At 47.2% G+C, this 15,044-nt stretch overlaps 2 protein-coding genes across 4 annotated transcripts in view; one reads left to right on the top strand and one right to left on the bottom strand.

Moving 5' to 3' along the window:
- Window positions 1–15,044, top strand: part of FICD (FIC domain protein adenylyltransferase) — a 1,034,845-nt gene that overhangs the window by 779,510 nt on the left and 240,291 nt on the right. The window lies entirely within an intron of this gene.
- The window catches only part of PLBD2 (phospholipase B domain containing 2), a 126,308-nt gene that overhangs the window by 82,960 nt on the left and 28,304 nt on the right, over window positions 1–15,044 (bottom strand). For all 3 annotated transcript variants that reach the window (XR_010171121.1, XM_063913282.1, XM_063913281.1), the window contains exon 6: window positions 6,522–6,736. Coding sequence is in view for 2 of the 3 variants with exons in the window: in XM_063913282.1 (XP_063769352.1) it covers window positions 6,522–6,736 (215 nt within the window). In the remaining variant the exon portion in view is untranslated. The remainder of the gene's footprint in view (window positions 1–6,521; window positions 6,737–15,044) is intronic.

The following is a 15,044-nucleotide window of genomic DNA, read 5'->3' as shown; positions in this document are numbered from 1 at the left end:
CAGAAGCTGCCTCCTTAATCTAATGAGAGGCTGTAACAATATACGAAAGACACGGTCTAGCATTATCAGAAAACTTGGACGGCAGCTCTTCTTCCACCTCCTGAGCCCACGTAGCCGCAATAGTGGGCCGATGCACAGCTCCCACAAGGGTATAAATAGCCTTTAAGCAACCCTCCATACGCTTATTAGTTGGTTCCTTCAGAGAGGTGACGGTAGCAACAGGCAGAGCAGAGGACACCACCAGCAGAGCTACTTGCGAATCCACCGGCGGTGGAGTTTCCCAATTTTCTCAACTCTGCAGCGAGGGGATAGCGAGCCAGCATCTTCTTGTGAGGTGTGAATTTCTTTCCTGGATTTTTCCAGGATTCCTGATATATGTCAACTAAGTGGTCAGAATGAGGTAAAACTAAATTTAGTAACCTTCTGACGTTTGAATCTATCAGGTTTCATAGAGGTAACAACAGGTTCTGGGTCATCATCAATTTGAAGAATCAGCCTGATAGCCTCTAATAGGTCAGGAACATCCACGTATGAAACAGATTCCCCATCAGAAGCATCTGGATCAGTGTCTGGTGGGTCAGTATACAACCATCCTCATCCGACAAAGTGTCTGAAACATGGGTGGATTGTGAGGAAGTAATGGCCCGCTTAGAGGATCCCTTGGTCTTAGGCAGGCGAGGGTTAGGTTTCTGTTTGTTCAATGAGTGATTCAATTGCTGTAACTGAGTGGACAGGAGATCTGCCCATGGCGGATTAACCGCAGGGACAATATGTGGCTATACCGGCACGTGAGGTCCCATAGGAGGCGCAAGTCTAGTTACCAGCGTATTTAGTAAAGTAAAGAAAGTAGCCCAAGGAGGGTCGTTATGTACCCCCGTTGCTGCAGACCTACTGGGGGGGGGGAGTAGGGAACCCCCAGAACCTGAACCCTCCGCTGCTATGTTTTCCTCTAATGTGTCACCACCGCGTAATGCGGGATCAGCCACAGAACTGTCGACCCTTGAAGCTGACATAATATGAGAGCGTGAACCACAGGCAACACTACAATATCAGCAGTATAATACCCGACCAAGAACCCCCTGTACAGTGTGATAGCACAAACAGAGGATTGAAGAGGTATTCAGTGACTGAAAATCACAGAGAAAAATACACAATAAGTATATCCTGTGAAATACCTATATCAAATAATAATCCTGACGCACTTAGCCCCCCTCAGGGTACAGAATATAGGGATAGCAATCCGAGCGAGATACACGAAGTAGAAATCACACAGCAGCTATATGCACATACAGTCACATGTACAATGCAGAAATTATGACAAACAATAAAACTGCACTGGACTAGCAATACTACGTAAAGCTATAGGGGTATATGCAATTGCGGTCGAATTCCCGAAATTGTCGAATTTCGGGTCATTTTCGACCAAAAAAAAAAATTCGCCTATGCAATTCAGTGCTTTCCGACCAAAAAACGGACTTTCAAAATTCGACTTTTTGAAATTCGAATTTTTGCAAATTCGACTTTTCTGCAATGATATAAGTGCTGCAATTCGACCAAAGCATATTCAATTCAAGTTTGGAAATTCGACAGCAGTGCTTTTAGACAGCAAATTCGTCATTTTCAATCCGCCACACTTTGGAGGGTGAAAACAAATAAAAAAATTTTAAACATGTTTTTTTTTGTGTTTTTTTTTTTGGGAATAGCAGATCTATTTATATTAGAAGGGATTAGGTACTTTTTTTTTTTTTTTTTTTTTTGGGAGGCACAAATATTATTTATATATTTTTTTAAATATTATTTTTTTTTATTTATTTATTTTTTTATTGCTGGAACGGTAAAATCCTAAAAAAAAAAATGGCGTGGGGTCCCCCCTCCAAAGCATAACCAGCCTCGGGCTCTTCGAGCTGGTCCTGGTTCTAAAAATGCGGGGAAAAAATCGACAGGGGATCCCCCGTATTTTTAAAACCAGCACCGGGCTCTGCGCCTGGTGCCAAAAATACGGGGGACAAAAAGCGTAGGGGTCCCCCGTATTTTTAACACCAGCATCGGGCTCCACTAGCTGGACAGATAATGCCACAGCCGGGGGTCACTTTTATGCCGTGCCCTGCGGCCGTGGCATTAAATATCCAACTAGTCACCCCTGGCCAGGGTACCCTGGGGGAGTGGGGACCCCTTCAATCAAGGGGTCCCCCCCCCCCCAGCCACCCAAGGGCCAGGGGTGAAGCCCGAGGCTGCCCCCCCCCATCCAATGGGCTGCGGATGGGGGGGCCGATAGCCTTTTGTGATCATGAAAAGAATATTGTTTTTTCCAGCAGTACTACAAGTCCCAGCAAGCCTCCCCCGCAAGCTGGTACTTGGAGAACCACAAGTACCAGCATGCGGGAGAAAAACGGGCCCGCTGGTACCTGTAGTACTACTGGAAAAAAAATACCCAAATAAAAACAGGACACACACACCGTGAAAGTAAAACTTTATTTCATACGTCGACACACACATACTTACCTATGTTCACACGCCGACATCGGTCCTCTTCTCCATGTAGAATCCAGGGGTACCTGAAAATAAAAGATCAATATACTCCTCAACCAGGCTCCAGAGATAAATCCACGTACTTGGAGAAAAAAACAAACCGAACACCCGCTCCATGCCGGACTGAAAGGGGTCCCATGCTGACACATGGGACCCCTATCCCCGAATGCAGAGAGACCTGTCAGTGACAGCTGTCACAGAAAGGTCTCTATAGCCAATCAGGAAGCGCAACTTCGTTGCGCTCATCTGATTGGCTGTGTGCGTCTGAGCAGACAGCGCATCGCACAGCCCAGTCCATTATATTCAATGGTGGGAACTTAGCGGCTAGCGGTGAGGTCACCCGCCGGTCAGCGGCTGACCCCCCCGCTAGCCGCTAAGTTCCCACCATTGAAAGTAATGGAGCGGCTTTGCGATGCGCTGTCGCATCACAGACAGCGCACAGCCAATCAGATGAGCACCACGGAAGTAGCGCTTCCTGATTGGCTGAAGGGACTTCAGTGCCAGGAGTCACGTGATGTCCCGGCATTCGGGAGAAAGGGGTCTGATGTGAAAGCATTGGACCCCTTTCTAGTCCGGTATGGATCGTTGTTCGTTTTTTTGTTTTGCCAAGTACGTGGATTATCTCTGGACCTGGATGTACCTCTGGACGCTGGAAGGTGAGTATAATTTTTTCACAGGTACCTCGGATCGTCGGAGACCGTGGCAGTCGGCGTGTCAACATAGGTAAGTATGTGTGTGTCGGCGTATGAAATAAAGTTTTACTTTCACGGTGTGTGTGTCCTGTTTTTATTTGGGTATTTTTTTTCCAGTAGTACTACAGGTACCAGCGGGCCCGTTTTTCTCCCGCATGCTGGTACTTGTGGTTCTCCAAGTACCAGCTTGCGGGGGAGGCTTGCTGGGACTTGTAGTACTAATGGAAAAAACAATATCTTTTTATTATCACAAAAGGCTATCAGCCCCCCCATCCGCAGCCCATTGGATGGGGGGGGGGGGGGGGGGGGGGGGGACAGCCTCGGGCTTCACCCCTGGCCCTTGGGTGGCTGGGGGGGGGGACCCCTTGATTGTAGGGGTCCCCACTCCCCCAGGGTACCCCGGCCAGGGGTGACTAGTTGGGTAGTTAATGCCACGGCCGCAGGGCACGGCATAAAAGTGACCCCCGGCTGTGGCATTATCTGTCCAGCTAGTGGAGCCCGATGCTGGTGTTAAAAATACGGGGGACCCCTACTCTTTTTGTCCCCCGTATTTTTGGCACCAGCACCAGGCGCAGAGCCCGGTGCTGGTTTTAAAAATACGGGGGATCCCTGCCCAATTTTTCCCCTGCATTTTTAGAACCAGGACCAGCTCGAAGAGCCCGAGGCTGGTTATGCTTTGGAGGGGGGACCCCACGCCATTTTTTTTTTTCGGGTTTTTCCCGTTTTTTCCCCGTTTTTAAAAATCGCGGCAAAATCCGCCAAATCGGCCGATTTTCGCCCGCGACTCTGGCGAATCCGTTTTTCATTGAATATGGTGAATTCCGGAAGCCACCTTCCGGGATTCACCTGTCGAATTAAGTCGAATTAAAAAACGGCGAAAATTGCCGCGAATTCGACCGCAATTGCATATACCCCATAGACTTATACATCCAGTCTTAACTGTGCATTGATATATCTATATCACAAGGTACTTGTACTACATAACCCTGAAGTAATGCACTGTTTCTTAAGTATTCTACATGTCTTATGACAGTGTTCGTTAAGTGTCCTGTAAAATGCACAGCGCTGATAATGCAGGCGGCTTTACAGAGGAGACTTTGCCCGTGCAGTCCCAGAATCAGTTCAGCATGTGTAAATGGCAACCAAACGCTGACAGGGAGTGGGGGAGACAGAAATGCAGCTCCAGGGTGGGAACATTTACTCTAAATGGCGCCCTGGGGGAGGGGCTAAAGGTCAGAGCCTTATCCCCTTGCTGGACTTCACCACCGGGTACTGTGGGCCATAATAAAACTGTTTTACAGAAAACCAACCTGTGCCCCTGCCCTGGTGGTCTAGTGGGGTCCCTGTACCAACACAGTGTTCACGCCAGCGCACGTGCACGGCCCGCCTCCTAATGGCCGCGCCGGATCGTGATTTACAGCGGGTCCCGCCTGGGGGGACCCTCTTACCTCCTCCCTAGATGCGGCCACGCGATCCCGGAGAGCTGCGGTGAGTGTGCGTGCCTGACCTGAAGAACCGGAGCCCTCCGCTGTAAGTACCCGGCAACCAGGGCACGGGAGTATACAGCGCCGCCAGGGGGAGGTGATGGAGCTGCAGCAGGAGATGTCAGAATGACATCTAGCACTAAGAGTGCCTTTGCTGCAGCCCTTGAAGTCTTCAATCTTCTTTTAAAAAGCTCTTTTCAGGGCTCCTGCCTGTTCGTGACCTGCACTGCAGGCACCAACTTACAAACTGAGCTCCTGTGCACGGAGGCGGGGTTTATAGAGGCGGCAGCGCTGAGCATCTTAGGAACAGTCAAAGCTTTTAGCCTGTTGGTGCCTCGGATCAAGATCCTACTCTACACCCCGGTGTTATCCCTGTGGAACCCGGTGTACCCCACTGCAGAAAAGATATTACTGAAATGCAACGCATGCATATACCGTGAAATAGAAGAATTTATTATGCAGCAATGCTAGACTGCTCATGAGATATAAGCCACATTGAGCAAATGATTCCTCGTATGACTGGTGGAACACAGTGGCAGATAAAGTGACAGGGTCAGTGATTACAAAAACGCGCTATAGCGCATATTTTACCCCAAAATTGATGCTGGGGACACAAAAAAAAACCGCTGGGTCCCTCAGGACACACTGTGACCCGCAGCGCTGTCCGGTGCTGTCCGTTAGTCAGGTCTCCACAACAGAGGGAGGAACTTGGGAGAGATGGAGACCATGAAGGGTATGATCTCTCGTCCTCCCCTCCCCATGAATAACGGCTGCAGGCACCCCCAAAGTAGCAAGTAGCGTGGCTGTGACTCCCTGCTACCATAGAAAACGTGTGTAACGTGCTCTACCTGGCGCAATGTGTATAGAACACTAACTGACACAATGTGTATAACGTGCTCTACCTGGTGCAAAGTGTTTAACATGCTCTACCTGACGCAATGTTTATAGAACACTAACTGGCGCAATGCATGTAACGTGCTCTACCTGGTGCAATGTGTGTAATGTGCTCCACCTGGCACAATTTGTATAACGTGTTCTACCTGGCGCAAAGTGTATAACATGCTCTATCTGACGCAATGTGTACAGAACAGTAACTGACGCAATAAATGTAACATGCTCTACCTGGCGCATAGCATTATTAGATAGTATTTACATTTATGTGGCAAAATGACAAGAGGTACTGTGACAATTGCTGTAGGGCATCACAGCAGACTAGAGGGACTATTTCCTTTACCAGTGTGCTCTGTAGAAGGCCAGACCATTATGTTTTGTCACATTTCACAACGACGATCTGCCAGTGTGCACAGAGGAAAGATTAATTGGCCACTGTTCTCAACAGATCTCTCTTTAGATGGTAGTGGTGGTTGGTCAGTGTGAGTGAACAACCACCAGATGCAGATACGTCTGTTGGGCACACCCCTAAAGACAACACCTAGTATTCTGACACCCACCAAAGTGATGGTGCTATTCCACACAGGATGTGGTTAGGTGAGCGGCAGTCACAACACAAACTCCTATATCCCGCTCCCTCACAATCTACAGTCAGCATACCGACTAACAGGAACTATTCCTACTCGTGGGTGTCAACACCCATAGAGTGGGAATAGAGGCTGCGGCAAGCTCAGCTCACCACCGAGCCCGCAAGGGGATTCATTGCACTCGCAGCCCCCTTCCCCTCGGTCATCTGACAGACGGGATACCGCCGATCTCACAACCGCACACCGGGCACAGATACCAACCCATTCCACACACACACAGCAAATAGGAGAAGTGATTAGTAAAGCCAAAAGAAACCGCTGAAAGTGTCATTCCTCACCCTTGGGAGATGTGCGGAAAGGAAGTGTATACTTTTTGATGATGCGCAGCATGGATTGGTAGGTGTTCCAAGTAACATGTGACACCAAGAGGTCTTTATTCCGAGGAAGAAGCTTAATTAGTGCAGAGCATGACCCCGATCCAAATGGTGATTGAGCTTCTGAATTGTTGAGAGCAGCTTCCAGATCTTCTAAGTCACCCCCAAGCTGGAAGAGCCTGCAAAAAATAAAAAAAATGCACACATTTATTGTAAACAGCAGGATACAAACAGACAGAAAGTTACACTTCTACATAAAGGTTGAGTTTAACCTTCTGTGTACAGCACTACGGACTCTTGGTAGCCACTTATAGGAACCGGATCATAAAAGCTGGCTAATCTAGAGGTTTTAATTATAAAATTTGTACACGCATCTAGGACTTACATCGCGGTTTCCCAGAAGATTCACATACTGTATATGGCTGGGACGAAATTGGTAATAACTTCCTTCTTATTTCTAGAACTGATTAACATAGTGACATTCTTCATCTCAAAAATATCTTGGCAATCAATTGTATCCACACATGGTTTATAAAAGATTTAGGGCTAGATGCATCATCGCTTTTAGAGTTATAAAATGGAGAAAGAAAGTCCCAGCCAATCAGGTCCTAACTGCCATGTCATAGGCGGTGTTTGAAAAATGGCAGTTAGGCGCTGATTGGCTGGTACTTTCTCCATTTTATCACTTTCAGAGCGATGAGGCATATGGCCCTTACATTATGCAGTTATAGGCACTTTATTGGAAACGTTAACACTGACATCTATGCATAACGAATACTTTGCTACATATGTGAACCCATTTATACAATTAGTTTGATCCAACATTACATATTACTTCATTCTAAATGAAACCTTATAACATGAAATCTCAAATTTATATCGTTGTCCAGTGCTTTGTATATTTTTAATAAAGTAAAAATATACAGAGTAATAGGAGTCTACCAAGATTCACAATTCTAACATCCTGCACAGTGAGATCACACAGACTATTATAGCGCTCCCTATCTGTATCTCTACCACGTTCTTCTAGAGTTCCCAAAACGACCTTAAAAGCTTAACATGTCCAAAACCACTTCCCTATCCTAGAGGCTCTTCCACTCCTTTCTACAATATAAGGGTAAACAAATTTCATATTATTTCCTGGTACCCAGCAATGCTTTGAGATGTATAGTTACAGTGCTCAATAAGTACTAGAAAATCCTATAATACAATTGTAAAAAAAAAAATTTACATACACCTATATCTCTCTCTATCTCCAGCCTGACAGAAATAATGACTACATGGATGTTAAGAGTACTCCATGTATTTTGTTTACGGAATAGTGAATGGTCCGTCTACAATACAGTGGCTAATCACAGGCCATGCATTGGATAAGGAAGTGATCACGAAACACGTAGCAATACAGCAGAGGATGCCAGACATACATTTTTTGTTTTAATGGGATTTCTATCCCTGCTTTTCTTTCTCATCTCCAATAGGATTTTTAACCCATAATATGCACCTGTAGCGGATAAATTTAAGACGACCAATGGGAGGCTGAGGTATTGCAAACAAGTAAAGCTTTATTTCCAGCTGACAGGCATAGCCACTGTAATAGCTTCTTACAAGGGGTACCATCAAAATATACGTTATGGTAAGAACTTACCGTTGATAAAAGGTATTTCTATTATGTCCACAGGTTTCCACAGGATAACATTGGGATATGATGGAGCGACAGCAGATTGGCACCAAACGATCACAAGCTTTCTGGCCTCCCAGGATGCAACGGGCTCGCCCATATAATCCCGCCCACCGACTCAGTGAAATCAGTCGTTTCCAAAGCATTTAGGCAGGAGCATTATGTAAAACCCTATTCAGGCAAGAAGAACACACATGCACACCCTTCCACGCAAGAGGGAAGAGGTTAGCGAGTATAAAGATTCTCAAATCAGGTGAGTCAGGGTGGGAAACCTGTGAGCATAGGAGAAATACCGTTATCAACGGTAACACCTTACCATAACTTATATTTCTCCGGCAGGGTCCACAGGTTATCCACAGGATAACATTGGGACCTCCCAAAGCAATTTCTAGTGGTGGGGACGCTCCTGATTAGACAGGAGAACCTTTCGCCCGAATTCAGCGTCGAGAGGCAAAGGTATCCAAGGCATCATGGGGGTAATGTATTAAAAACGTCCTAACGGACGTTATGTGTCCAGGTGCATATCACCACATTATCGTGGTGATACGCCCGCTGCCGCCGCCACAATGTATGAAGATGGCCCCCGCCGATGTGTGAGTGCGTTATCCAACCTGTCCTGCGGTAGCGCACCTTCCACATCGGCTCGGCGCCGCAATCTGTGCGCATGCGCCCTTCTCCCTTCTTCCTGTGTTCACCGCCGGAGGCCCCCGACGCATGCGCAGTAGAGCTGTGTGGACCAGCAGAAGAATGTCCATGTTAAATAAAGTTTATTTAAAAAAAAAACAAAGCCACTGCACATTCTGACCACATCGCCTGCCTGGGGGAGGCGTTCCGGACAGTCGGCTTCAGGAGACGAAAAGGGGCAGCAGAGGCAATCATACATTGCCTCTGCTCTTCGTCTCCCGTTCACTACAGCGGGGTAGCGGTAAGTGGCGGGGGCGCGCGGCGACCAAGCTATACGGCGTTAACACGCCGTTCATACATTAGGAGGATGTGCTAATTGCAGGCTTAAGGTGCGCTGTGGTCAGCGGAAACCACAGCGCACTTTCATACATCTGGCCCAATATGTCTAATGAATGTGTTAATGGAAGACCATGTGGCTGCCTTACATATCTGTTCTGCTGAAGCACCATGTTGTGCTGCCCATGAAGGACCTACCTTACGTGTAGAGTGAGCAGAGACATTAGCCAGGAGATCAGCTTGAGAATATGCTTCTGAAATAGTCATTCAAAGCCATCTTGCTAGCATCTGTTTAGTAGCAGGGCATCCCCTCTTGTAAAATCCGTAGAGTATGAAGAGAATCTGTCTGATGGCACGGGTACGATCCATCGACGCTTCTCCCGCAGAAAGTCCCGATACCTGAAAAGCCGGGACTACAATTTCTTCATTAAGGTGAAACTTCGAGACCACCTTTGGAAGATAATCAGACTTAGTTCCGAGAACGGCTTTATCTGGATTGATTAAATAAATATAATCAGAAAAGGAGGAGACTTACACGACAGTGCTCCTAAATCTGACACTCTTCTAGCTGATGCCATAGTCAGTAGAAAGCGTTCTTTAGCTGTCAACCATTTAAGATCCACTTTCTTAAGTGGTTCAAATGGAGCCCCTTGAAGGGCTTTGAGAACCAGACTTAAATCCCAAGGTACTGCAGGAGGAACAAAAGGTGGTTGAATGCACAGCATTCCCTGGAAAAAAGTACGCACATCCTGTGAATTGGCAATTTTCTTTTGGAACCATACAGTCAATGCTAAAACTTGACCTCTCAAGGAAGCCACCTTCAAACCCTTATCCATTCCTGCCTGAAGGAAATCTAAGATTCTGGATTCTCTGAAAGATTTTGGATCCATACTTCTTTCACTGCACCAATGAATATAGGCTTGCCATATTCGGTGATAAATGCGAGCCGAGGATGGTTTACTTGCTCTGAGCATAGTTTGAATTACCTGTTCTGAGAAACCTCTTGACTTCAAGATTGAGGTTTGAACAGCCACGCTGTCAAAGACAGCCGATCCAGATGCCTGTGATAACAAAGACCCTGCATTAGTAGATCTGGACATTGAGGGAGCAAAATTGGAGCATCCATCGACATTCTCTGCAGATCTATGTACCAATGCCTTCTGGGCCAGGCCGGAGCTATTAGAATCACGGCACCCTTTGCTTGCTTTATTTTCCTCACTACCCTGGGTAGCAGAGAGATTGGAGGAAACAGATATGCCAGATGAAAGTCCGATTTCACTGACAGTGCGTCCACAAGGATCGCTCCGGGGTCTTTTGTTCTTGACCCGTATGCCGGAACTTTGTTGTTCAGATGGGATGCAATGAGATCTCTCTCTGGCAACCCCCACTTGTCTACTAGAGTCTGAAATACTTCCGGGTTTAGAGCCCATTCGGTTGCTCGAATTGTGCGTTGACTGAGAAAGTCCGCTTCCCAGTTTAAAACTCCTGGAACGAACACTGCGGACAATGCTGGAAGATGGAGTTCTGCCCACTTTAGTATGCGACTTACCTCCAACATTGCCCTTTGGCTGCGAGTTCCTTCCGGATGGTTGAGGTACGCTACTGCCGTTGCATTGTCCGAGCGAATCTGGACTGGTTTTCCTTGCAGAATGTCCTTTGCCTGAATCAGTGCCATGTATATGGCATGAATTTCTAACAGGTTTATTGGCAGGCAACTTTCTTCTTTGGTCCATTGTCCCTGGAACCATAATTTTTCGGACACTGCTCCCCAGCCTTGTAGGCTGGCATCCGTTGTCAAGATCTCCCAAACTGATATCCAAAAGGGTCTCCCTTTGTCTAGATGGGATGTCTGTAGCCACCAGGCTAATGACCTTTTTACCTTTTCTGGAAGTACCATCATTTGTTTCTTTATTGTCTGATGTACTCCATTCCATCTGGTCAGAATCAGATGTTGCAGAGGTCTTAAGTGGAATTGTGCATATGCCACCATGTTGAATGTTGACACCATCAACCCCGTCACTCGCATTGCTGCGTGAATTGATATTGTTTGACTGTGCAACAATTCCTGAGTCATTAACTGCACCTTGGATATCTTTTCCAAAAGGTAAAAGTATTTTCTGCAGACTTGAATCCAATACAGCCCCCAAGTGAATCATCTGTTGTGACGGAATCAGAGACGACACCCAATTTATGAGCCATCCATATTTCTGTAGACGGTCTGCTGGAGATGGCTCAAGAGCAATTCCTGGGATTGTGCCAGGATTAAAAGATAGTCGAGGTATGGAAAAATACTCATTCCCCGTTTGCAGAGAAAAGCTGCCATAACCACCATGATCTTGGTAAATACTCTGGGGGCTGTGGCTAACCCAAAGCGTAATGCCTGGAATTGAAAATGTTGCTGGAGGATAGCGAACCTGAGGTAACACTGATGGGACAATGCTATTGGCACATGCAGGTAAGCATCCTGTATATCCAGAGATACCATGTAATCCCCTGGTTCCATGGCCAAAACTATGGAGCGTAATGTCTCCATGTGGAACTCAAATGTATTTGTTTAACATTTTGAGATTGAGAATGGCCCGAAATTACCCATTTGGCTTCTGGACCAAGAATAGGTTGGAGGAAAAACCCTGCCCCAGTTGTGCCGGGGGTACTGGAATAATTACCCCAGACTGAAGCAATTCCTGAACTGCTTCTTGCAGGGCCCTGGCCTTCGCCTCTATACGAGATGGGCTTGTGCAAAAAAGCCTTCAAGGAGGCCACTTCTTGATAGGGAAAACATAACCCAGAGATACCACTTCTTGCACCCAAGCGTCTGTTGTTGACTGCTGCCATGTGTGCAAACTGAAGACGACCCCCTACCTTGGAGTCCCCCAGGTGGAGGCCCGCACCATCAGGCTGATGGTTTCTGTTCTGGTTAGAAGCTGGCCCTCTGGTGGCCCATTGCTTCTTTGCTTTACCAGACTTATTTTACTGCGTTTGCTTTGATTAATTTTTACCTTTTGTTTTACCTTGCCACCAAAATGGCCGAAATCAGGAACCCTTAGGTTTAGGGTTATAACTGGCAGGAAACCTGACCTTCTTGGATTCAGCTTCTGACTCCAGAATATCTGTCAGTTCCTTCCCAAAAAGAATGTTTCCAACAAAAGGCAAAGCTTCCAGAAACTTCTTGGATTCTGAATCAGCTTTCTATGTACGTAGCCAAATTGCTTTGCGAGCAGCTACCGTCAAGGCTGACGCTTTAGAAGCAATTGTACCCATATCCATTGCGGCTTCTTCTAAGAATAGCGCAGCCTGTTTCATATGGGCTATATGGGACTCCCGCTTCCTAGTAGGTGCTGAGAGCCCATTTACCAGTTCTTCAGCCCATTCAACTACCGCTTTTGCCATCCAGGCTGAGGCCATAGCAGGCCTTATGACTGCCCCTGACAGAGAAAATGTGTTTTTCAAAAAACCTCTTCTGTCTGCGACATCATTTACGGACGTAGATGGCAAAGGTAAAATAGATTTTCGCACTAGTCGAATGACGTGCATATCTACCTTAGGAGGCACTTCTCTTTTTAAACAGTCCCCAGTTGGAAAATAAGAATTTACTCACCGGTAATTCTATTTCTCGTAGTCCGTAGTGGATGCTGGGGACTCCGTAAGGACCATGGGGAATAGACGGGCTCCGCAGGAGACTGGGCACACTAAAAGAAAGATTTGGTACTACCTGGTGTGCACTGGCTCCTCCCTCTATGCCCCTCCTCCAGACCTCAGTTAGGATACTGTGCCCGGAAGAGCTGACACAATAAGGAAGGATTTTGAATCCCGGGTAAGACTCATACCAGCCACACCAATCACACCGTATAACTCGTGATATTAAACCCAGTTAACAGTATGAAATACAACTGAGCCTCTCAACAGATGGCTCAACAATAACCCTTTAGTTAGGCAATAACTATATACAAGTATTGCAGACAATCCGCACTTGGGATGGGCGCCCAGCATCCACTACGGACTACGAGAAATAGAATTACCGGTGAGTAAATTCTTATTTTCTCTGACGTCCTAGTGGATGCTGGGGACTCCGTAAGGACCATGGGGATTATATCAAAGCTCCCCAACGGGCGGGAGAGTGCGGATGACTCTGCAGCACCGAATGAGAGAACTCAAGGTCCTCCTCAGCCAGGGTATCAAATTTGTAGAATTTAGCAAACGTGTTTGCCCCTGACCAAGTAGCAGCTCGGCAAAGTTGTAAAGCCGAGACCCCTCGGGCAGCCGCCCAAGATGAGCCCACCTTCCTCGTGGAATGGGCTTTCACAGATTTAGGATGCGGCAATCCAGCCGCAGAATGCGCCAGCTGAATTGTGCTACAAATCCAGCGAGCAATAGTCTGCTTAGAAGCAGGAGCACCTATTTTGTTGGGTGCATACAGGATAAAAAGCGAGTCAGTTTTCCTGACTCCAGCCGTCCTGGAAATATAAATTTTCAAGGCCCTGACTACGTCCAGTAATTTGGAATCCTCCAAATCCTTAGTAGCCGCAGGCACCACAATAGGTTGGTTCAAGTGAAAAGCTGATACCACATTAGGGAGAAACTGGGGACGAGTCCTCAATTCTGCCCTATCCATATGGAAAATCAGATAAGGGCTTTTACATGACAAAGCCGCCAATTCTGACACACGCCTGGCCGAAGCCAAGGCCAATAACATGACCACTTTCCACGTGAGATATTTGAGATCCACGGTTTTAAGTGGTTCAAACCAATGTGATTTTAGGAAACTCAACACCACATTGAGATCCCAAGGTGCCACAGGAGGCACAAAAGGGGGCTGAATATGAAGCACTCCCTTTACAAAAGTCTGAACTTCAGGCAGTGAAGCCAGTTCTTTCTGGAAGAAAATCGACAGAGCCAAAATCTGGACCTTAATGGAACCCAATTTTAGGCCCATAGTCACTCCTGACTGTAGGAAGTGCAGAAAACGACCCAGCTGAAATTCCTCTGTAGGGGCCTTCCTGGCCTCACACCACGCAACATATTTTCGCCAAATGCGGTGATAATGGTTTGCGGTTACTTCTTTCCTGGCTTTTATCAGCGTAGGAATGACTTCCTCCGGAATGCCCTTTTCCTTTAGGATCCGGAATTCAACCGCCATGCCGTCAAACGCAGCCGCGGTAAGTCTTGGAACAGACAGGGCCCCTGCTGTAGCAGATCCTGTCTGAGCGGTAGAGGCCATGGGTCCTCTGATAACATTTTTTGAAGTTCCGGGTACCAAGCTCTTCTTGGCCAATCCGGAACCACGAATATCGTTCTTACTCCTCGCCTTCTTATTATTCTCAGCACCTTTGGTATGAGGGGCAGAGGAGGGAACACATAGACCGACTGGTACACCCACGGTGTCACTAGAGCGTCCACAGCTATCGCCTGAGGGTCCCTTGACCTGGCGCAATATCTCTTTAGCTTCTTGTTGAGGCGGGACGCCATCATGTCCACCTGTGGCCTTTCCCAGCGGTTTACCAACAGTAGGAAGACTTCTGGATGAAGTCCCCACTCTCCCGGGTGTAGGTCGTGTCTGCTGAGGAAGTCTGCTTCCCAGTTGTCCACTCCCGGAATGAACACTGCTGACAGTGCTAGTACGTGATTTTCCGCCCATCGGAGAATCCTTGTGGCTTCTGCCATGGCCACCCTGCTTATTGTGCCGCCCTGTCGGTTTACATGGGCGACTGCCGTGATGTTGTCTGATTGGATCAGAACCGGCTGGTTTTGAAGCAGGGGCCTTGCCTGACTTAGGGCATTGTAAATGGCCCTCAGTTCCAGAATGTTTATGTGTAGGGACGACTCCTGACTTGACCAAAGTCCCTGGAAAT

The sequence above is a fragment of the Pseudophryne corroboree genome, chromosome 1 (assembly GCF_028390025.1).
Source record: "Pseudophryne corroboree isolate aPseCor3 chromosome 1, aPseCor3.hap2, whole genome shotgun sequence".
In the NCBI taxonomy this organism is placed as follows: Eukaryota; Metazoa; Chordata; class Amphibia; order Anura; family Myobatrachidae; genus Pseudophryne; species Pseudophryne corroboree.
Note: the sequence above shows the minus strand (reverse complement) of the source record. Positions and strands in the feature narration are given on the sequence as shown.